Source organism: Typopeltis vanoorti, chromosome 11, assembly GCF_054136105.1.
Source record: "Typopeltis vanoorti isolate ZY-2024b chromosome 11, IOZ_Tvanoo_1.0, whole genome shotgun sequence".
NCBI lineage: Eukaryota > Metazoa > Arthropoda > Arachnida > Uropygi > Thelyphonidae > Typopeltis > Typopeltis vanoorti.
The window spans coordinates 91,912,011-91,936,595 of NC_143559.1; the positions used below are offsets into that span (position 1 = coordinate 91,912,011).

General features: G+C 33.4%; 1 protein-coding gene across 1 annotated transcript in view; it reads right to left on the minus strand.

Annotated features, from left to right (window-relative positions):
• The window catches only part of LOC150101851 (uncharacterized), a 126,182-nt gene that overhangs the window by 15,711 nt on the left and 85,886 nt on the right, over positions 1 to 24,585 (minus strand). The window contains exons 8-10 of the mRNA XM_090400678.1: positions 21,488 to 21,753; positions 12,333 to 12,422; positions 474 to 590 (exon numbers count right to left, since the gene is read on the minus strand). Of these exons, the coding sequence (XP_090256804.1) occupies positions 474 to 590; positions 12,333 to 12,422; positions 21,488 to 21,753 (473 nt within the window). The remainder of the gene's footprint in view (positions 1 to 473; positions 591 to 12,332; positions 12,423 to 21,487; positions 21,754 to 24,585) is intronic.

A 24,585-nucleotide genomic window follows, 5' to 3' on the forward strand; every position in this document is an offset into this window, starting at 1 on the left:
TTTTCTTTCCTTTTCTTATAGTTATTCAAAAGTACATGTACTGATGTACTAATTCAAAATTAGAGCACTAGGTTGCAAAATTATAATGTTTACAATGTTTATATTCAAATGCTGTTCACTTATTTAAAATAAATATATATATTACAGATAAATTGAGCATGATATAATGAAATCTACACATTTTCACACTTTCCACTTGAATTTTCTGAATTATTGTGATATAAAAGTATAATTTCAGTGCATTCTTAGAGACTTCCAGTTTAGAAATATAGTTAGCAATTATGAAGATTTTATTAATTTTAAACTGCAATGTGAAAGCATTCAGCCAATGCAGAATTTCAGAAGACAACTTTATATCAAATTCTAAAATTTAATGTTTAAACTGCATTCACAAAATGAAAACTGTTTGCAGTGTCTAATTAGCCTTTGTTATACAGCACTGAAATATGGCAAAGACAATTTGCTATGCTTACAAATTTTCCAGCTTTTGCCACTGGTCCATTTCCTATCCTCGTGTCTTCAATTTCCAATCCATCCTTAAGTCTTTTTTTCTCTGACTGTGGGGTCTTTGTTATCAAATCCTGTGTCTTCTGCAGAGAAGAAAATGAAAAATTATGTTTTGAATGTTATTTATTCAGTATGTTTACTGTTACAAATTATTTACCTCAATAAAGTATTTAAATTTCGGTATTTTATTTGTGCATATATCTTAAACCTAAACAGCCATAAAAATAAAATATATTAAAAATATAAGCTTCATATCCATGCTATTTCAAGAAGTCCTTGAGTTCTTGGACTCCTTGGGGGTTGTCATGCAATAATCATATTCAAATACTATATTAACTTCAATGGACACTTTGCAACCATGTAATTATTTACATGTAAACATGTCTAGGCCAGTTTGGTTTCTTCATAATGATATGCAGACGGTACAGAATGCCGTCTGCATATCATTATGAAGTTATATCAGAATTAAGAAAAGGAAAAGAATTCATTTACCACACACTAAGTGCTAAATTACAACAGGACACTAACTTAGTGTAAAATCTCTCATGATATGTAACTATGTAACTTATGTTCGCTGTTATATGTTTTTCTAAGGAGATTGCACTTAAAGAAATGTCAACTTTGTCTGTAATAACAAAGTTGACATTTAAGTGCAATTTCAAAAGATGCAAAGTATGACATCATCATGTTCGGATATCAATACATGACCATGTATGGAAGTTTTGAGAAACGCCTTTATAAGGCAAAACATTGAGAAGGACTGGGTCTTAGTTTTCTAACTCTTCTCTTGTCTGGGTATATACTGCTACGCGAGGTCCAATGTCGGTAATCAAGAGAGAAGCATTGTAGGTCTTAAGTTTCTCAATCTCTTACCTGGGTCCATCGCTGTGAGAAGTATTATGTCGATCGTTGAGATATCTCACCAGGAAAGAGCCACACACTGCTGGGATGTTAAGGGTCCTAAGGGGCATAGAATAATCAATGACTCAGACAAAGAAGAAATTTAGCAGGAAATCATAAATGAGCCAGCAGAAGAAAAGAAACAAACAAAAAGGAGCACTTTTGTGTGAACATGTAAAAAGGCAGTGTTGAATGAGAAATTGTAAGTACTTATATATGATGCTTCCAAGCAAGAAAGTAACAAGTGTATAGGTAGTATAGGTACTTTCTACCTATACTGTATTGTATTCTTATTCTACCTATACTGTGTATAGATAGAATAAGATTGCATAAGCAATATCGAAATAAGCTCACTCTAGGTGTGTCTTAATCTCAATTGTGTATAATTTCATGTGTATAGGTAATTGTTGTAAGAGTAAGAAGAGTGCTGTATTAGATAATATTGATTTAAGCTTACTCAAGGTATGTATTATTTTGTATATATGACTAACAGGTTATTCTAGATTGTGATTTAACTTTAAGGGAAGAAACAGAATTAAGCCTGAATCAGGAAGAACTGAAATTGACAAACACTTGTAATGCAATTTTGTGTGTGTGTGTGTGTGTGTGTGTGTGTGTGTGTGTGTGTGTGTGTGTGTGTGTTAATGTGGATCAGACTGTAATTATTCCTTTTTGATTTAATTAAATGATTTGTGAACAACAAATTGGACTGATTCTGTCAATGCACTATCTTGAAAATTTCGAACCTGCATAACAAAGTTTAAGTGATCAATAATCACGCCACGATTAATTAAAGGTAAAGATTAACATAAACGGGAATACTAACAATATCTGCTTTGTCTTTAGTTTAAAAATCTTATAATCTCGCACTTGATACATAGTCTAACTGGTGCAGTCGTAAAACAAATAAATTTGTTAGACTATAGAGCATGGTTTCTCAAACTGAGTTCTGCGAGAAGTTTTGGAATTTGTCGTTTTAGTTTTCAAAGCATTTTTCATGAATAAATATTTTATAGTAGAAATATTCTGAGGAGAATAGTATTTGTGAATATGTCAAAAAGCTCAGACCCAGAACGCCTAATAACATCTGTGTATTGTTAATTTTCACACATCAAAGCCGTTCAACATTTGGAAAGGGAATACTGCTGTTTATGACAGGTCATAAAAATTGCCTGCAAGCAGATTATAACAATGGGTGGCATATCCTCTGTTCTCAAAACTGAAGGAAATGACATCTGTGTAGCAAATGCCAGTGACCAAGCAGCATATTTATAAACATGGAAATATTCACGAATTATCGTTAATTTTCATACATCAAAATCTTTCAACAATCGGGAAAGAGAATACCGCCTTTATGACGATCATAAAAATTTCCTGCAAGCCGATTACAACAATGAGCAGCGTATCCTCTGTTCTTAAAACTGAAAGAAATGACATCTGTGTTGCAAATGTTAGTGACCAATCAGCAAGGAAGTATAAAGGAAATTTTTCCATAAATTGAAGATCAAGGGAGTCTGTATCTGGTTCTCAAATCTATTAATACGGAATACTTTCTTCGCAAGTTCGTATTGCAGTGTGTAAGTGCTTGTTCTGAAACCGGAGTGCCATGATTTTTTTAAAAGCAATTAGGAATACAGATTGAAATTCTAATATGAATAAGAGACAAGGGACTTTGTTTAATTTTGGTATTAAGAAATCTCTTATTGAAGGTGTTTGTGATGGAACAGATAGTGAGTCATCCACTACCAGCCTACAAAGTGATCTCCAGGATGTACAAAAGGAGGGGAAGACTACTGGCACACAGGAGAAAAAGTCTGCATTCACTCGCAAGCACTTATAATATTATAAATTTTTGGTGATCAGAATGGGATTTGTCAATGAAAATCAATACAAATTAATTTAATGATGGTTTAAATGGTGTCTAATTAATTATGAAATAATTATTAATTAATAATAAAAATAAGCTAAATTATCAATTAATTATTAATTAATACATTAAAAAATAACTAAGGTGTTCTGTGAAAATTTCAGGATTTGTGATGTGTTCCGTCATAGGAAAAGTTTGAGAAACCCTGCTATAGAGCATGAGAACATAAGATCAAGTAGAAATAAATAAATGGTGGCAATCAACCATTCATGACGGTTAATAGAGTTTTAAGTAAAGAATAACAAAGACAAAGCAGGGATGAGAAATATGTAAGAGAAATACAGAATCTTTAACATTAGCTCTGCAGGAGGACATCTATAGCCTCTGGATGTAAAGTTGAGGTTCTTGAGGAGGGTGGGAGGCAATAAGCTTTCCTTCACTTTGTTTGCTGCTGTAGTTAATGCCATAATAAAAATAAGTTTTTTTTTTTATTAGTCATTGTGAATTTAAAAACTTGTAGCAATTAGTTTTACTCACACACAACCAGTGGCTTCTTCAGTGTTTATAAAAAGTATGTAAAAAGCAACTACAAAGTTCTAAATACTGAAAAAAAAAATGTGTGGAAATGAATAAATTCATACTAACAATGCAAAATCACATGGCATGCATCATCTGTCACCATCTGAGTTATGAACATATCTCTTTATTGGGAACAGCAAGGAAATCCTACATGGATATTATACCCCTAGAAAAGTTTATAACGTTTTGTCGGGGTTAACTGTAAAGACTGTAGATAACTGTTGGAAAAACTGAAACGATACATGTTAAAAGATCTACTGAGAGATTTCCAGATGTTATTTAATATGTCCTTGGTTTCTATTAAGAGACCTTTGTGAATGGATAGCTGTTGTTGATTCCCTGAGAAGTCTAAAGGTTTTCTTCTAAATGCAGCATGGTTTAAATATTAGTCTATTGTATGGCTGATAGTTGAAATATGGTCAGCCAGACCAAATCTTTTCTTTCTTTTGATCATCTCCAACATGTTCTTATCCTACAGACTTTGGAAAAAGGGGGTGGAGTGTGTATGTTGGGGGGGGGGCAATGTCTTTAGAAGATACGAGATGGCTGCAAATGGTTTGAATTAACCTGAAAGTAAATGATGTTATGATTCTTGAAAAAGGCAGCAATCCTATAAATAAATTGCCAATGTATAGAATGGTAGTAAATACATCCTAAAAGAGCATAAATATAGGAATAAAAATCAGTATAAAAAAAAACAAATGTAGAAAAAAAAAGAAATCATGAAAACATACACTAAATCATCATGTCAAAAGCTTATTTACACCAAGTAGAACTACTAAAACTAATACATATAAGGGAAGGCTGAAAAGTTCTGATAAACACATAGAACAAAAAAGATATTAAAGCAACTGATATAACCACAAGAAAGAACATCTTAAAACCCTTTAAACCCCATGTTTCATCAAATTGTAATAATTTGTTCTTTCAGGATAGAAGACATAAGATCAATTAATTTGTGTGTGTGTGTGTGTAAAATTATGCACATATATTATATAAGACAATCAAGAGGGTTTAGCAGATGTCTACTGTTGTAGTATACTGCCTCTTCACCTACTGATATGCAATCATCATGTCATGTCTATTTTTACCTTTTGTATCTCCTTTTTGTCTTTTCACCTTTGCTATGCTTCGGAGTATGCCAGGTGCTCTCCTTCACAGAGTATTTGGTGTTTTGCTATTACAATGTTTTATTTTTTGCGTTCTTTACTGCCACATTGGGCACAGATGGGCAGAGCCATGACAGGCAGTCTGAGAAATGACCATATTCCTGACATTTAAAGTATCATAAGGGATTTGGAATATGGAGCTGTGCTGGGCAGTTGAAATATCCTGCTTTGACAGATGTTGGATTTGGTCTGTTAACAGTAAGGATGATGTTTCTAGCAGAAACCAAATGCCCATCCCTACATATCACTATTCCTCTTATGACTGTCACTCAGGGTCCTTGAGTTATGAACATATCTCTCTATTGGGAAGAGCACGGAAGTCCTACGTGGATATTATACCTCTAGAAAAATTTATAACATTTTGTGGGTAATTTTTCTGAGTGTGTTACTGTAACTGCTTCAATAAGGATATATCTCCTGAATGCAGTTTCTTTACTTTTTTCATTCTCAGGAGGAGTTGGATTCAGTGACAGAACTTCCCACCCAACATAGAGCTACAAATGGATGCTGACGCACTGGTAAGAGATGACTGTGGCTTGGGAGTGGAATGCCAGAGCTACCCTGGTTGTTATATGATCACCACAGCAAACCTTGGCCCTATCCCCAGACCATGAGAAAGGAGATTCACTGTTCATGGCCTAGGCCATTCAGGATTGCCTGTCTTGCTGAAGCAAAGACATAAGTAGTGCAAGACTAACAGGATCTCCCTTTTTGATGTCCACAGGTAGCACCGCAAACACAGCAGGAAGCGGTTAGATCTCAGTGATGAACATGGTCTAGAAGACAGGATAGTAAAAACTCAAGAGAAGTAGAGCAAAGAATATGGTAAGAAAAGCACAGACAAAGAATAAGAATGAAAAGGGTCAGTACCATCACTGGGGAGTTCCCCTCCACCATGAACAGGTGCCTGACATGGAGATTAACAGGATTCAAACTCGGTTCTTTTTTAAATAAATTACACATCATGATATGTCTGCAGCTGAGCTCCAGAGATTCTAAATAACGTTATTTTGTAACCAAAACACCCTGCATCACTTTTCAAACTTAAGTTTCAAAGATAACTGAAAACATAAGAATGCAAGTTTCAGCACATGCTGCCTAATATCTTACTGTAGAACAGCTGTTTCCAATTGTTGTTGGTACTCAAACAAATATAAATTCCTGGGTGGAATCCATGTCTTAAACAGGGCAATACTGAGACAACTTAGGCTGCAAGTACAATTTTATAAGCTCTGTCACTTCTGAAGCAGTTAGTTTCAAAAAGCAAACAATGTTCGCCTACATTGCAATAACTGCCTTTAACCTTTATATTTAATATATATTTAACCTTTCCTTTTAATTAATCCCAGATTGCTATTGACTTACTTCTTTTAAAGACTAGCATAAACTAACCTTTTATTTATTTATTTAATACAAGGGTGTGTTAACTTTTAATGGAAGTAAATATTTTATTGTAATAAAAAGTGCTTTCATCATCATCAATTTCCTGCCATGTACCCTCAATAGGTGTACAGGATATGATCGTACTATATGAAAAATTTACATTACTAACTTCCTATCTACAATTTTCTTCCAAATTAGTATGTTAATTGTCAAGACGCCAACATTATCAGATCTTATATTTTTATCGTCTAAGGCACTTTGTACCGTATCAATCCACTCATATTTTGGTCTTACTCTGGACCATTTTCCTGCAAAACTGGCAGAGAACACTTGTTTTGCTAATCTTTCCTCGCCCATTCTGTTTAAGTGACCATACCACCTGAGATTAGCTCTGCTAATGCATTACTGGATGCTGACAATGTCAAGTTCTTTCCTAATATCCTCATTTTTAATATGATATCGATGCCATCTGTTCACGCCTATAATCTTTCTCAGGACTCTCATATCTGCAGTCTCTAATCTTTGGTCAAGTGTTTTACTTCTGACCCAGCTCTCAGATTCATAAGTTAAAAGTGGTTTGAACACCATCTTGTATACAGCTAATTTAGTGTTCCGACTAATTTCTCTCTTATTCCATATGAATTTATTCAATTGACTTCCTACCATACCAGCTTTGTTGATTCTGTTGTCTATTTCCATATTTAATTTAACATCTTCACAAAAATCGTGCCTAAGTAGCCTAAAGGTTTTACTTGTTCCACAGGTTCTCCGTTCACAACGCAGTTGACATTTTCAACGATTCTGCCTATTTTCATTGTCTTTGTCTTTTTATTGCTGACCTTCATACCATATCTATTACAACAATTATTCAATTTAGTCAGGGAATTTTGCAGACTTGTAGTGGATTTATTTAGAAGTATAACATTGTTTGCATAAAGCAAAGAGCTGACATTAACATCTCCAATTTTGATATCATGTTTAATACCACTTTCCTTCATAATGTGATACATACAGATAATGAATAACAGAGGGGATAATGTACATCCTTGTCTCACACTAGATTTAACATTAAACCATCTTCCTGTACTTCCTTCAATTCTAACTGCTGACTTACAACTCAAATTGCTTGATATAATGTCCCATTGACACCATATAACTAACGTATTGAATAGTTTCTCTCTTGGCACCTTGTCATATGCCTTTAACAGATCAACAAAACTTAAATACAGATCTTTGTTATATTCCCATGATTTCTCCACTATTTGTCGTAAAGTGAAGATCTGATCCTGACAGCCTCTATTTGACCTGAATCGAGCTTGTTCTTCACCAAGCTTTTCTTCCACAATTCTTCTCAACCGTTTCTCAAGTATACTTGCTAGGAACACTCAGTAGGGATATACCTCTGTAATTCTCATATTCAGTTTTATTTCCCTTTTTATATATGGGTACTATGAGAGCTCTACTCTAATCATTGGGAATTCATCCCTCTGTCCAGGCATTCTTAACTATGCGGTGCAGCCACTGTAAGACTTTTATACTACCATACTTCAGCATTTCTGGTCGAATATCATGTACTCCTGCTGCCTTTCCACATTTCACCATTTTATGGCTTTTTCTACTTCAAGTATTGATATGTATTCCTGACTGCATGCCTGGTAAGTGTTTTTTTCTGCTTGTTTCATTTAGCAGTTTTTCAAATTAATTACTCCATACTTCAAGGATATCTTTTTCTCCCATTTTCATGTCACCTTTATCATCTCTAACTCCTTTTACAGCACTCTTTCCTCTATTCCTAAGCATCTTCAACAAACTGCAGAATATTTTGCCACCTTCTTGATATTTATTTTCTATGTTCTTGCCAAAGTCTTCCCATGACTTTTGTTTAGCTAGTTTTACACACTGTTTAGCTTTCTTACGTTTGTCTCTGTATTCTCTAAGAGCACAAGCTGACTTATTTGCCAGGAACTTTTATATGCTTTCTTCTTTTCCTTCACTGCCTCTTTAACTTCCTGTGTCCACCATGGAGTTCTAATTTTTCTATCCTTGCAGACAACTTCACCGCATGCCTCTCTAGCTGAATCAATCAGTTTTCTTCAAGGCTTGCCAATGAATCTCCAAGGTTTGATTCCTGTTCTCAAACTCTTTCATTTTCTTTTCAATAATCTTTCTGTATTTTAGTCTACAGTTCACATCTGAGAGCTGCTCAACTTTTATTCGCTTTAAAACTTTCTTACATGTTATTCTTTTCAATATGAAATTCAATTTTATCCTGCTCAAGACTAAATAGTGATCACTTCCAATTTCAAATCCTCTGTACACTCTAGTGTCCTGCACCAGGGAGAAAACATTACTATCAACAATAACATAGTCAATGAGACTATTCTTATTCTTTGCCTCTTCTCTCCATGTGAATTTGTGCACATTTTTATGTTGGAACATGGTGTTAGTAATAACCAATCCATGTCCTGAGCAGAAATCCAACAGATATTTGCCATTATGATTAGCTTTGCTCTTTTCTCCAAATTTTCTCAAAATATTTTTGTATGTCTCACAATCATTTCCTACTCTGCTATTTAGATCCCCAACAAGGACCAACTTTTCCTTTTTCATTGTGTCAGTTGCTTTTTCTAAAGCCTCAAAAAATTCCTCCACTTCTACCTTAGTAGAACCTTCTGTGCAACCATAGGCACAAATAAGTCTCATTGTCCAGTTCCCCATTCTCATATTTGTTCACATTACTCTACTTGAGACTGCCTGCCATTCAAGAAGATTAGCCTCGTATTTTGTGTTGAATACTATGGCTACTCCTTCTTTTCCTTGATTGTCATTGCCTGAATTTAACATTTTGTATTTATTGCTCGGAAAGATCTCCCCAGTTTTTGTCTTTTTTGTTTCAGTCACCCCTATTATGTTGATCTGGTACTTATCTAATTCCTCAGCTAGCTCCATTTCTTTGCCATTCAGGCTTATGTTGATATTACCGATCTTTAACTCTGGTCATGTTGAGTTGGGGTTCGTTTTCAGATTTGTTCCAGTAGCTGACTTTTCACTGTTCTCCCTGGTTCCCAGGCGAAAACAATGGGCCTCGTTTAACCGGGTGACGCCCTAGCCAGCATGAAATTTTGTCATGTTGTGACATCATTTTGTATTTTGGTTTAACCAATAAGAATACAATTTGGTCGGCTAAATCCCAAATTGCCAGCCCATCCTTGTTCGTTCAGTATCCAGGTAGATACCCAACAGGGTGCACCATGAGAAGGTGAGGATTGGACATTAGGTCAGAAGCCCTGGTCGGTTCTCTGCATTCCTTTAAAGGCTATGATAAAATGATTGTACTTTCTCTTACTTCTTCTAATGAATCTTTTACTCTTCTGTTTTTTAATTGCATTTGTTAAATTTGATTTCAGTACCTGGAAAACTGGATGTAATAACAGTCACTGATGGCATGTTTTCTAATGAAACTGCCATACCATATAACATTCTTTTATATTCTACTTTACTTACCTGACTATTGTTACACAATAATATCTTACCTACTTCAGTGCTTTGTTTCTCCATTTGATGCTTAATTTTCTTGTTCTTTCTATGCCTCTAATCACTTTCAACATTTTCTAATTCCCACGTCTTTTAAATAATTTATTTTAGTCTAAAGTGGTGGTTCCTAAATTGTGCAGAGTTTGAAAACCACTGCTCTACTAAATGGATACTAAGTCATTAGGACACAAATATTTCCTAAGTAGTTTGGACCTAACTACTTAAACAGAACTGTTAAGTATTGTTTTTGGCCTAGGGGTGCCACGAGAAAGCTGGGGAACCTCTGGTCTTGACAGTTTGAAGGTTAATTCAATTTCAATATTCTCATTAGTTTCAGTAGTGCCATGTTTCTGTTTATTGGGCAAGTCTCCTTATTCTCAACCTCATTATTCAGCCATTATTCTTTGTTCCTTCTGTTTTTGTGTGTTTTTGGCACCATTTTATGGTTCTACTTAATATTGCAATATTTCAACAAAATAAGAGAAAATATACCAAACATGATAAAAATTCTAAAATAGTATTTTTATCAGAAGTAGTACACTATAAAATAAACTAATTATTGTAAGAAAAAACACAATAACCGAAAAAATCACCTATTTCACCAACCTATCACGATACAGTTTTCAACTTGTGTGGTATTAAAAGTAATTATCCAATTACTTATTAATAACACAAAGAAGTTCTGCTACAAGTGTTCCTCCCTCACCCCTCCCAATAAGATTTTAGAGAGAAATAACTCAAATAATTTAAATAAAAAAAAAAAAAAAAGGAAAGGCAGGGTTATAACTGCAAAAAAAGAGATAACTAAGTACATGATACCAAGAATTTAATTTCAGTATCTTCCAACCACCCCACCTCAGAAAAAGGGAGACCATTGAAATCAGTAATTGTTTGGTCTCTAAAAAAACAAAAAATCATCTTATTACAGTGAAACCCAAATACAACATACACTTTATTTAGTGATCTCCCACTATCATGAAATACTGGCACATCCCAAAGTGCTATAATGCAATGCAATATAAAAATCACTTAAAATTATACACTATCATGAATGTCTTTCACCTTTTCTTAATACATATTAGAAGCGGCACATTACAGTAGTAAGTTTTGGCACCTACATTAATCCTTGCCTCACTGAAGTGGCAGTACTGTATGCTATGTCCAGAATGTGGTTGTGAGGCCAGTTCATCAGTAGAAGAAAAAATCCTGCCACCTACATATAAGACCAATTAACTAACTTGTAGCTGAAAAGCAGTTAAAGATTTTTCTCATACTGCAATAAGAATCAAATTTGGGAATTTAACTCAAGAATATTATCACTAGCAACTGTGCAATAGAGGTAATCATGGATTTGTTATAATACATATAAAGATTGATGTTTGTAGATTCCTTTCTTGAACAATACACAGATTTCATTAAAATTATAACTTTTTTTTTTTGGTATATAAAAAGGCATAATTTTAATGAAACCTGTGACATAGTTAGTAATCGAGTCATCATCATCTGTTCATTGGGCATCCACAGATGCCGTATGTTCTCTCAAATGTTCAGTGATGTGTGACACCAGTCCTCACCATGTAGTCCTGTTGTATGCTTTTCCAGAGGCTTCAACTCTTTGAAGATCAGTAACTCCACACACAATCGATCCATCATCTCATTGACGGTCTACTGTTATACCCTGTTAAGTTAAGAATGTTAAAATTCCACTTATCATGGTTTAACATGGTGAATATGCATTTGGAAATTTAAATAACAGTAGAATAAGAGATCCGGGGTGCACATGGTTCTTTTATAATAAAGGGAATTCACATTACAGAGTGAAGGGGAGGACCTGAGAAGTTGAACCCCCCCCCTTGTGAGACTCATATTGGTATATGAGCCTCACAAGCCAACTACAAATATACTCTTATGCCGATTACTGCCGGCAACGAGATTACTCGTACTGACCTTGAAGTGATGCTTGGCGTGCAGTAACAAACTATGCCCGAGGATCATGGCAGCGAACGTGTTAACGTTTGCCTAATTTCCCTTATTCCATACAGATATATTTAACAGACTCCTGGAAATATTCTGTTATTTATTTCCATATTCAATTTGCTATGTTCACTAAAAATTGTCTAAAAGATAAAATATTTTACTTGTTCTATAGATTCCCTATTCAGTATGCAGTTGTTTCCTTGTTCCTGTGTAAATTCATAGTACTTTTATTGCTGATTTTCATGCCAAATTTATTACATCAATTAGTCAAATTAGTTAACGAGTCATGAAGATCTGTATATTTTAGATCTGTACTGGATTTTTTTTTTAAGAATATTACATTACCTGCATAAAGAGGTGAGATATACATTGTTTACATTTATATTTTCTATGATTAAATTAATAAACGTACCAACCTTTGCACTTGCTTGATTTCCTTGTAATGCAACTGAACCTTGCTTTCCATCTTTCCTAGGTGGAGTTTGTTTCTTTGCTTCCATACTGACCTTGCAGGCAACAAAAACACTCTGAAGCTCATCAATATATACATACATACATATAAACACACACACACACACACACACACACACACACACCAAGGGGCATACTAATTTCAATATAATTTAGAAATACTTAAGTTCCCAAAAAATCATCCAAAGACATTGCTATAAATAAAAGCACTCTATAGTAAATACTACATTCCACTAAAATAAAAATAACACAAATTCTTTTTTTTTTTAACCAAATTAGCAACAGCAGTCTCTTGTGATGAAAGGCTGACATTTTCAGCATCAACTTTTCAACAGGAGGCCAAATCTGTATAGGAAAGCAACAGCATTATGTCCACAAATTACTCAATTCTGACTTTTTTCTAAATTTCTGGTGAACACTACAAAATGATAAAGATCAGTTTCACATTTATTAAAATTAACACAATATTTGCCAGGTAAAAAACTTCTAAGTAATGTTTATTGCTTGGAATATTTGTTGCAGAATATCAAGTCACAAAAAGATGGGAAGACAGCTTCAACTTTCCTAACAATTCCACTTAACACGATTAAGGCCGATAATTATAATTTAGGTCAGAAGTCTGAATTAAAGGAAATACAAAAAGATAGTTTGACATAAAATCAGGAGTAAGACAAGGGTGCACTTTCTCCACTCTTATTCATCATCTATATGGATCACATTATAAAGGAAAGTGGCATTAAGCTCTTTACTCTATACAGATGATGTACTCCTAAACACATCTAGATCAAATCTCCAGGATTCTCTAACTGAATGAATAAGAACTGTAAAAAAAATTTGGCATGAAGATCAGCAATAAAAAACCAAAACTATGAAAATAAGCAAGACCATAAAACTTAAGCTGTGCTCTCAATGGAAATTTATAGAACAAGTCCAATATTATAATCATGCTTTTCAAGGATTTAGGCCTAGAGGAGTGGCCTGTTACAGCCTTATATTTTTTAATTTTTTTTCTATTACTGATAACTAATTTAATTCTTTTAATTTCTTCATTTCTTTTGTGATCAAATAGAGTATATTTTGCAGTTTTTCTCATAAACATCATTTCAGCTGTTATTAATCTTCATTTGTCTTTTTTGTTTTATTGTCCAAATTTCACTTTAGCTTTATTGTCCAAATTTCACATAGCCCAACCAGTCCATGCAATAGGACTGGTTGGGCTAATGTATCGTATACTTTTAGTCTGGTTTGTTTTTGAACTAGGTTAGGTTTAAATGTAGAGTTAATTACACCTGTTATTTTTAAATATTTTGCAATTTTTAGTTATATATCTTTTTTATTTTCATATGTAATCATACATTCTAGGTAGTTAACAAGATTTTAGAACAGGTGAATTCATTTATCTATTACTACTTTAGTTCTTAAAGATCTTGTCCCCTGAGGGCCATCATTTTTGATTTTTCTGTTAATATTATCATTCCATAATATTGGGCTATTTCATTTAAATTTAAAATATCTTTCTGTAAGTTATTTTCAGTAATTTCTGTAATTATTATTTGGTCATCAGCAAAATGGAGTGTTTAAGTTCATAGCAGGAGAAAGTTTAATACCCTGATGGAAATTTTTATTCCATGTTATCGTTATTTCAGTTAGATAAATATTAAAGAGTTGCTGAAAGGACACATCCCTGTCGGACTCCTTGATTTCTCTCTCTCAGATATAGTTCATGATTTAATCTTATTTGTATTTGATTATTTTCATATATACTTATGGTAACTTTTAGAATATTATTTGGTATTTGTCTTTCTTTTAATATGTTAAATAAAATACTTCTTTTAACTTTATCAAATGCTTTTTCAAAATCAATACATGTAATGTGTTTCTAAATTGTATTCTCTTCTTTTCTCTATTATTAATTTTAGGCAAAAGGCCAGGTCTATACATGATCCTTTTCTAAATCTGTTTTGCACTTCTAAAATAAAGCTTTCAGAATATTTTATTAGTTTGTTATTTAAAATTCTGCTATATATTTTGTAACAGGAATTTAGAATACTTATACCTCTATAATTTTTAGGGTAATCTCTACTACCTTTTTTAAAGATAGGAATCACTATTGCTTTTTTTTTCTATTCTGTTGGTGGGTTACTTTTTGAACAGATTTTATTTAAAATTAAGTCTTTCTTTGAGCCTTATTACTGTATATTTATATAATTCTGAACCTAACTTATCTTCTCCAGGTGATTTTTCCATTTCTTACAGGCTGATTTCTAATTCTTTTTTAGTTATTTCCTTTTCATTTTCATTAAATATTTGCCAGTTATCTTTTTAAAATATTTATCTGTTAACAACTCTATAGAAATTCTAATTTCAATTTGGTGTTTAATTTTATGCTTTCTTTAAATATATGTACTTAAATGTCTCAAAATCTTATACACATTGGGTCTTATTTTATATAAATCATGTTGTCATGTTGTAAATTAGAAACAAATTTGTTCCATGATTCTCTATGTCTTTTTCTGACTTCTCTCTTAGCTATGGCTCTTATTCTTTTATATTCTATTTCATCTTTAATCTTTCACTGCTTAACCATTTATGATATGCTTCTTTTTTCATTTTGATTATTTTTTTTATTGTATCTATATGCACTTTTTTTGGCAATAACTATAAACTTCTTTTAACAATAAAGAATTTTATGATGCCTGTCTCATCTTACAGTGCGTTGAGAAAACTGGCCTAGGGGTGCCACATACCCTTGAGTCAGCACTGATTAGCACACACCACCATAATGAACTATTGAAGAGTCCCAACCAAAGACCCACATGTAGAATACTTTACTAAAAGAAATTTAATATAGGGATTAAAATATTTATAGCATGCAGTAACTCTCACTGTTGCATAACTTATAGGGACTACAGACCCTATAAGTAAGCTACAGTGAGAGTTGACTATACCTAATCTAAAAGACTAGCCTACAGTTTTGTTTTTTTTTTAATTTAAAAGAACTCCCAGTTAAAGGTGCATTAAAAATAAAGTACATATAACTTAAAGGCATATATTAAAACATTTCCTTGCAATGTGTACAGGATTTTATGACAGCCCAATGCAATTAAAATTTTTCTTTTACCAGTTTTATCAGCATTTCTTTGAAATCAGTCTTATTATTTTTTTTTTAATGTGAATCTCATCCACAAAAAATTGTAAACATAGCAATACATCAGTACTATGGGTTGGGCTAAGGATTAGATAATTTGGAAGCTGCTTATCAATAAGCATGTCTTGTACTGGGTAATGCAGGTAATCATCATCAAAAGACATTCACTAGTGTCAATGCCAGAGTAAAATTCAAAGCAACATCAACTGGTTAGAGAGTGGAAATGTCATCCATTCAGCCAAAAGGTCAGAATGTTATTAGTTGTTAATGTTTCTTAACTGTGAAGGTGTCTAATATGTCCTTGCCATATAAACTTAGTGTGCTAAAACCTAGATGTCACAAGAGTAATCTATCAGGATGCAAAAGCACTGAACCATAGTGCAGCCCAACTTTCAGTCTTACATAAAAATGAAGCAAATATCACAGCCTGCATTCTATACTTAGAATGCTTGAAATCTTATGTCTCTTCAATGATCCTCGTTATCTGCATCTCACAAAGGTCACGATCAAATAGTCCTTCATATTTACTTGCAAACTATAAAACGTTTAAATCAAATTAAACCTTATATAATGATGTTTATCTTTATTTCTAAGCATGATTACTATGCAGGTGCTCCAGGTAGTTAACAACACCATGAGCTGTAAAATCTCATTTGTGTCTATACTGAAAGATTCCCCTTACCAACTTGTGTGTATATCACATCTCCTCTCTTCTACCTATTATTCAAACTTTGAAGACCACATTCCCTTAGTCTGTTCTCAAATGCAGAACCATATTTAAGCATAATAGTTGTGATGTAGTCTTATCAGTCTTGTATGGTGGAAGAATAATGCCCTTATTTCTACATGTGTGTTATCTTCAAAACTACAGCTATCCAATGTGACTTAACCATCTTAGCATGTGGCCCTAAACTTTAATATTAACCCATGAGCTTCTAATTTCACTGACCTGTTATAATATCATATTATAATATGATGATCATTTTCTTTTTCTTAGACTTAGTGTCTTCACTATGCTAAGAGATTCCTTAATGCTAACATCAGTTCCTTTCTAATATCCTTGTTTTTAATATGATATTGCCATTGATGCATCTGTTCAATCCTCTTTCTCAGAACTATCATATCTGTAGTCTAGTCTTTGACCAAGTGTTTTATTTCTGGTCATGCTCTCAGATTCATAAGTTTGGTTTGAAGTCTTGTATACAGCCTTTACCATTTTCATTAAAAATTGCACTAAGTAAACAAAACAATAGCTGAAATGGTTTACTTATTCTATAAGTTGTATATTCAGGATGCAGGCAAATTTTTGTGTATTGCTATTTGATTTTTACAGTCTTTTTTTATTGATTTTCATACTGAATTTATAAAAAATAAATCAGCTAACACCTTTTATTCCCTTATAGGAGTAGGTGAGGCCATTTTAGCCCTATCTAACTTCTGGCAACTGAGTGAGCAGTTCAATCTGCACTGGTATCACCAATTAGAGATAGCTAGCCCAAGACAACTAATTATGAGCGGCATCCAATGAAGAGATGACTAACATGTTCGCCATCTCGTGGTCCCTACCCATAACATAATGTTATTGTCTGAAATAGTGCGGATTCTACAGGATGACCCCCTCCCCACCCCCTAGTTTCTGGGGGGAAAACCCACTTGCCCATGCCAGAGATCAACTAACTCGGGAGCTGGTCGAAGAAGAGTTAAGAAAAAATTCTTCTCATTGGTGACTAGACTAAAACTTTAGATTTTTTCAGGCAGTCTAGTGCAAAGGATGCAAAATATCAAATTTATTACAACACTTATTTAATTTAGTCAGGGAATCCTGCAGACTTGTATTGGATTTATTTAAAAGTATAACATCTCTGCATAAAGTAAACAGTTGAGATCGATATCTCCAATTCTAATATCAGGCTTAATACCACTTTCATAATGTGATCATATAGATGAATAACAGTAGAGATAATGTACACCCTTGTCTTACACCTGATTTAACATTAAAACCATGTTCCTGTACCTCCTTCAATTCTAACTGCTGACTTGCAACTCAAATACTGTATAGACTAAGTATTACTTGATAAAATATTCCATTCACACCACAACCGAAGCATTGTGAACACTACATTGAATTTTAAAAAGGCTATTGTGTGTGAAATATATAAATCTGTTAAGACAACTAAACTGCTTTTCTGACCATGTATTAATATTTATTAATCATGAAACAGGATCTTATTATTGCATGGGATTCTCCATGGAATCATGATACTGATCATGGGAGGCCCACACTATCCAAAATACCTCCTCGCATGCATTTACTGACAACACATCAAAAACATAACATTCTGGAAATCCATTCCAACCATTCAACACTCTCCACGTTAACAATCTAGTCCCAAGGGTTTACTATTTTTATTCAATTTCCAGGGATGATCTCTTCATATGATCCTCTAGCCAACTACTGCAAAATTTCTTCTCTATCAATCCTGTAAAATCCTTTTAGTTACTTAAACATTTCTATCATGTTAATTTATTCTACCTATCAACTTCTCGAACCCACACTATCAACCTATCCTTGTAGGGAGAGCATTCCACACACACACACACACACACACACACACACACACACACACACACCACTTATCTTGGTCATTCACCTCTGGATCCTCTCCACCACTTCCTTATCCCCAAGAAATCAAGATAATCAGAACCATGTACATAATCCTGATGTGGCCATATCAAAACCTCATTAAGCAGAATAAGGTTGATAATTCTTTAACTTCACATCTTAGTGTATTTTTCAATAACTAAATCCTATAAGCCACTCTTGTCACTTTAGCATTATGTTGGTCACTCACCTCTGGATCCTCTCCACCACATTATCCCCAAGAAATCAAGATAATCAGAGCCATGTACATAATCCTGATGTGGCCATATCAAAACCTCATTAAGCAGAATAAGGTTGATAATTCTTTAACTTCATATCTTAGTGTATTTTTCAATAACTAAATCCTATAAGCCACTCTGGTCACTTTAGCATTATGCTGCCCTCTGAACTTTGACCCTCAATCCACAAATCCCCCTCCCCTTCTCCCCAATACCATAATACATACAAAACTTACCTTTTCTTCCTAAATTGCATAACTTCACACTTTTCACATTAAATTGGCATCCGTGATTTTTTTTTTTTTGCTCATCTTACGAGCCTGTTTAAATCATTCTGCTGCATTGGCTTGATTAACTATTACCCAAATTTCATCATTAGCATACAATTTCTTATCTACTCATTTCTGAATTTTGTCTTTGACCAGCTTGTAATACTTTTACCATTACTCCCAAAATATTTGTCTATAATTTCTAAATTAGAGCTGAGGCAATATCGTAAGTACCACCAGTCTATTCCCACAATGGTTCCTGTCACTGCAATATCCACCTTTATGATACCCTTGCAAAGTGGTCAATGGATAATGATTTGAATAGGCTGGAATTGTGGGCATGGGAAAATGGATGTCAGTTTAATGTCAGTAAAATTTGTATATAGGGCTTACGAAACAAAAAATTTTACACTTCATTGTTAAAGCAATGCCATAAAAATTTACACTAATATTAATTGTTTGTACATAAAGATATTATTTTTGAATTTTCTCTGTCTCACTCAATCTCTTAACTTATATCTCGGATCTGAATCTTTGATATTAACTACTACTTAACATCCTTCCCTTGCAGATTCTTACACCATGGCAGTGCTTTGAGCTTCCTCTTAAACTTGTCAACCACCTACCCTGTTGTTCCACATATACCTCTTATTAACTGAAAATTTTCTATTTGGCAACCTTCCAAAGTCAAGACTGCATGATTACTCTCCTCAATCAGAGGCAATGCAGCTATGTGCAAATCCTCTGATACTTACACCAAATCTAGTACACTCAAATTCCAAGTCTTCCCCTCACCACATGCTGTTCCAAATAATTCTCTTGTTAAATAAATTCCATTTCCTTCCTATGATGTAATGTTTCCTTCTTCAAACCTACTTCCCTATAGTTGAAGTCCGCAATAATAATGACTCAACCTGTACTCATGCTAATATACTGATGCATGATATCCATATTTTTATTTTGTAGCCCCCCCCCCCCCCCAGTCTATACTACTATACTAGCAACCAAATGTATATTTTGTCCTACTTCACACCAGATTGCCTTAAAGCACTGCCATCCATATCTGCTTTCAAGGTGACCTATTTTTGGTTGCAATTCACCTGCTACCATCAGTAGTAACATTCTATTTTAAATTCTATCCCTGTCAGTACGTTATTTGCTGTCAACCATCTTATTCATGGCTATAATTTTTTTGAGGTTGCACTAATCAATCACAATCTCCTCCCTCTTATTTCTGATGTTTCTGTCTACATAAACTGCATTTTTTTTTTTTTTTGGCCATTCATTTATTCAGTTACCACATTTTACACAAGCACACAGGCTCACTTGCATGCCTCCCCACCAATAACTCCAATTTTCTTGACTTAGTACTTCCACACTTTCAGTGAATGCTTTGTTGAGAAAGAATTCACTGAAGCATTCGCATTGACTCATGCAATCATAGCCTTCATACTCAACTTTACCTTATTGCAGCATGACAGTAGGCTTGTACTCTATCACTCTTCTTTAATTCTTCCAATAATTATTTTATATCTTCTCTCAGTCACATGAATACAGCTAAAAAGTAAACAACTGGGAAGCTGTTACCCAGGGTAACAAAACTCCATTAATTGATGATGTGTAGGTAGTGCATAAAAGATTTGTCACAATTTTGAGGCAAATCAGCTATAAGTGCAAGGACTAACTGCTTTAGAAATGACTTATTTAAATTAGATACTTAAATATAAAGAAGCATATTTTTTAGGAAACACTTACAGTAAAATGTTATTGATTGGAACATTATGCAGTAAATGATGTTATATATGGACAGAGGTATTTGAAGTAAAGATACTTTAATACAATAAGTGTTTCTGAATTAAAATAAAAAAAAAAAAGCTACTGGAATAACGATTCCATGAAATAAAACAGATGTTGGGTAATCAGAATTTTCCATTCATGACTTTGCAGTTAATCCACAATATCTGACTAACGTTTAAAATTGTAAACGTTTGAAAATAAATACATAAATAAATATTACTTGGAATTATGGGCAAAGCAATTCATGCTATGAGGCTAGCATACCATGCCTATTAACTGCATTATTCTTCTGACTGGTTTGTTTTACAAAATGAAAATCAAAGTTTCTGGGAGGAAAAACATTGTTGCTTCGATATGAGAAAAATGCATAGAAAGTGAACTTTATTGTTTTAACAGCAAATCTTTCTTATATGCCAGCTGAAAATTAATAATGCACCCTAACTCTGCAAATGAGAGCAACAAGTATCTTATGATTACATAAGCATTCAATAATTGTAATCAGTATATAAAAAAAATTACAAAAAGAAATTTCTTTTTTTTGTAATTTTTTTTTAGAAAAATTTAATTTTAAGTCTTTCTTGAAAAAAAAGTTTCACTTCCTTTTTCTTAATTATTCTTTTTAAACATGACCATCCCAACAATAAATCCATTGCTCATACCAATTAGCATAAATGAATTATCCTTACAAATGACAAAAAAGCAACACAGTACATAAGGAATGTGATATTTTCTCTACTCATTCAGGCTTATCAGACCAAACACATGCCTGAATAAATTACCAATTTAAGTTTCTGGTAAACTTGTACAATATAAACACATTGCAAGTGTAAGGATTTATTTTACATTATGCTTTAGGATAATAAAGAGGGGAATTTGCATTCCCACATAAGATTAAATTTGATTGTGGAAAGTGATTTTTGGTGTATGTAAATTAAAACATAAGATACTTCTCATTATCATATCTTCTCTGAAGCATATAACTTTCAGGAATCATGAAATTATCTACCTTTTCTTTATGTAGCACAAGATCTCCCTGTCCTTTTTCTGGTGAAACTTGGTTAAAAGATGTCTCTTTATTTTTCCAGTGGGCTTTTAACTCTGAAATTGTCTGCATTTTTTTTAGTTCTTCCTCTTTTAGTTCAGGTGATAATCGCCTGCAGATATTTTCACCAAGACCTTTAGATGACTTTGTTACTGATGGTGTTGATGAAGCATGTGTTCTTAAACTGTTAGGTGATTCGTTATCATTCAGTGTCTCTTCTTCTTCCTCACCTGTAAATGGAATAAAATTCTGTATATGTACAATTATTAAGCAGTCCATAAATATTATGCTTAAGCAAAACCCAAACCCAAAACATTATGCTTACTAAATATATTGTAAATTTAATAACAATGCAGTAGACTTCAAAATAATCTCATTGACATCTTGGAATAGACATATTTAATTATAATCTATATATATTTAATATTAAAAAGCAGTTTGCACTTTCTCCCCATTCCAAAATAATTATCTATTAAATTTATTTTAACCATCTATCTGCACTCAAATTATTTCTTAACTCTAGATAGATAAGATTTTATTGAATTTAGTATTTGGAAATTTTGTTACCAAATATGTTGAACTATTGCAATTTTTTTTTTTTTCAATCTAATGATTAGCAGAACTTTTCTAAATTATATATAATGATATTGCTGAATAAAATTTAGCCAAATTTGGTATTTCGTATATCCATGTAGTTCAATATTGGTTTTGATCAGAACAGTTTTAGGAAGAAAACAATTTCAACTAACAGTAATGAAATGATATCCCACACTACTGGAATTTATTGAAATTTAGTATTCAGGATAATTCAAATTTGTCTGTAATGAAAAAGTCCCAAATGTCTTCATGTTTCGTAAACTACACTAACTTTTGATACTTCTGTATATAAAAAAAAAGTGTGGCTTTTTTCTTTTCTTTTGATAAGTATGACCTTATACTTTTAAAAAAAAGTATATTAAAAAAATGATACTTTTTTTTTTTTTTTTGAAACGTGCGACCATGACTATAGAGCTCTTTGCATACCGTAAATTACAAACATCTTGATCATTTTCAGAAAAATTGATAATTGAGTATTCAACTCTAAACAATTTAAAGTGCTTGCTAACATTGCTTGGGAAGAAGTCAACAGACACCACCATGGGCAAGGTGCATCTTGCCATGTAATGAGCCTTGTTTGTAGCTGGTATAAATTTGAAGAATATGATGCTCCCAAGTCAGTGCAACTGTGTCTGGATGAAATGGTTGCAAGAAGGTAACTGACAGAGTTTGAAAAAGGCATTGTGATATTGCAGCCACTGAACATGACTTTAGGATACTTTTTCTTTCTTAATCCTCCTCTTCTACCTTTTATGGTGTCAAGTTTTTTTTTATTTTTGCAACCGCAACTGTCTCGAGGATAAGGTGATTGGCCCTATGCCTCCGACTGTAGGGTACTATGAAGAATAATAGGTAAAAATTGCCATTTGTTGGCCAACATGTTGAATGCAGAGTTCTGGGCATCAATTGGAACACAAATCTGCACAAAAACATTAAGAAACAAGGTTCACAACATGGATTTCCATGGTAGAACCACAATATGTAAGACCCACATTACTCGAACCAACATGCAGCATCATCTTCAGTGGTGCAAAGAGCATGCACAGTGGGACATAAAGGCTTGGAAAGATGGATGGGTGTGATGGATGCTTGGTGAACATCTCTTACCAGAGTCTGTAACCCCAAATATGAAATTCAGAGGTAGTAGTGTGATGGATGGTTGTGATATATGATCATTTTTCCTGGTTTGGCCTTGGGTCTCTGTTTGTGGTAACATGAACATCGAACTCTGAGAGGTATCTGAACATTCTGGATAATGCAACGCTTCCTACTTTGTGGCATTTCTACAGAACTAACCATTGTCTCTTTCAGCAAGAGAAGACACAGTGTCATAAGGCTGTTGCAACTGTAGGGTTTGTGGACATGAACACCACAACTGACTGGTCTCCACAGAATCCTGATCTCAACTCTATTGAACATATGTGGGATGAACTGGATTTGATTTGAAAAATTTGATGGTTGTGATATATGCTCGATTATTTTTAGGCTGCTTAAGTATCAAAGCTAGATAACTGGGAGATCTTTGCATTCATTACAGACACGTAGCCTGCAATGAATGCAAAGAACTGACTAGAGCATCCAACCCAAACTCACCTTTTCATAGTACACTCCATACTGAAAAAACAAAGGATGGACCATAACTATTTGGAATCAAACTATATTCTGTATTGGCATAAACTACAAACAAAAAATGTGAAAAGGCAGCTGGAGTAGATGATATTCAACCAGAAATACTCAAATATAGGGGTATAAAAGTTTTTCAGTAGTTACAGTGCATAAATCAGAAGGTCAATTCCAAATGATCTGAGTAGATCATTTGGAATTGACCTATTGATCTATTGGAATAGAGCTCTCATAGTTCCTGTCTATAAAAAGAGAATAAAACTGAATGTGGGAATTACACATTAATTTCTTCACTCAATGTTCCAGGTAAGATTCATCATGCAAATACACTTAGAAAAATCAGACAAGAGAAGGTTGGAAGAACAAACTGGATTCATGCCAAATAGAGGTTGTCAACATCAGAATTTCACTTTACGACAAATAATTATGAAATTGTGGAAATGTAACAAGAATCTAAGTTTTGTAGATCTAAAGAAGGCATACAACAAAGTGCCCTGAGAAAAGCATTTCAAAATATGATTACATGGGGTAAATGATACCTCATGCATAGCAATCTATAGTCCGTCTACATTTAAGTTATCAATTAGAGCTGAAGGAAATGAAGTGAAGACAAGGGTGCGTGCGCACGCACACACACACAATCTTTACTCTTATTCATCATCTATATGCATTGCATTCTGAAAGAAAGTGGCATTAAATCTGATATTAGAAATTTGGAGATATCGCACTTGGCTCTTTGCTTTATGCAGATGATGTACTCCAAATCATATCAGGGAAATATAGTGGAGAACCAGATGAATAAGTTTATACAGAATAAGAAAGAAATCAGTCAAACACTAAAC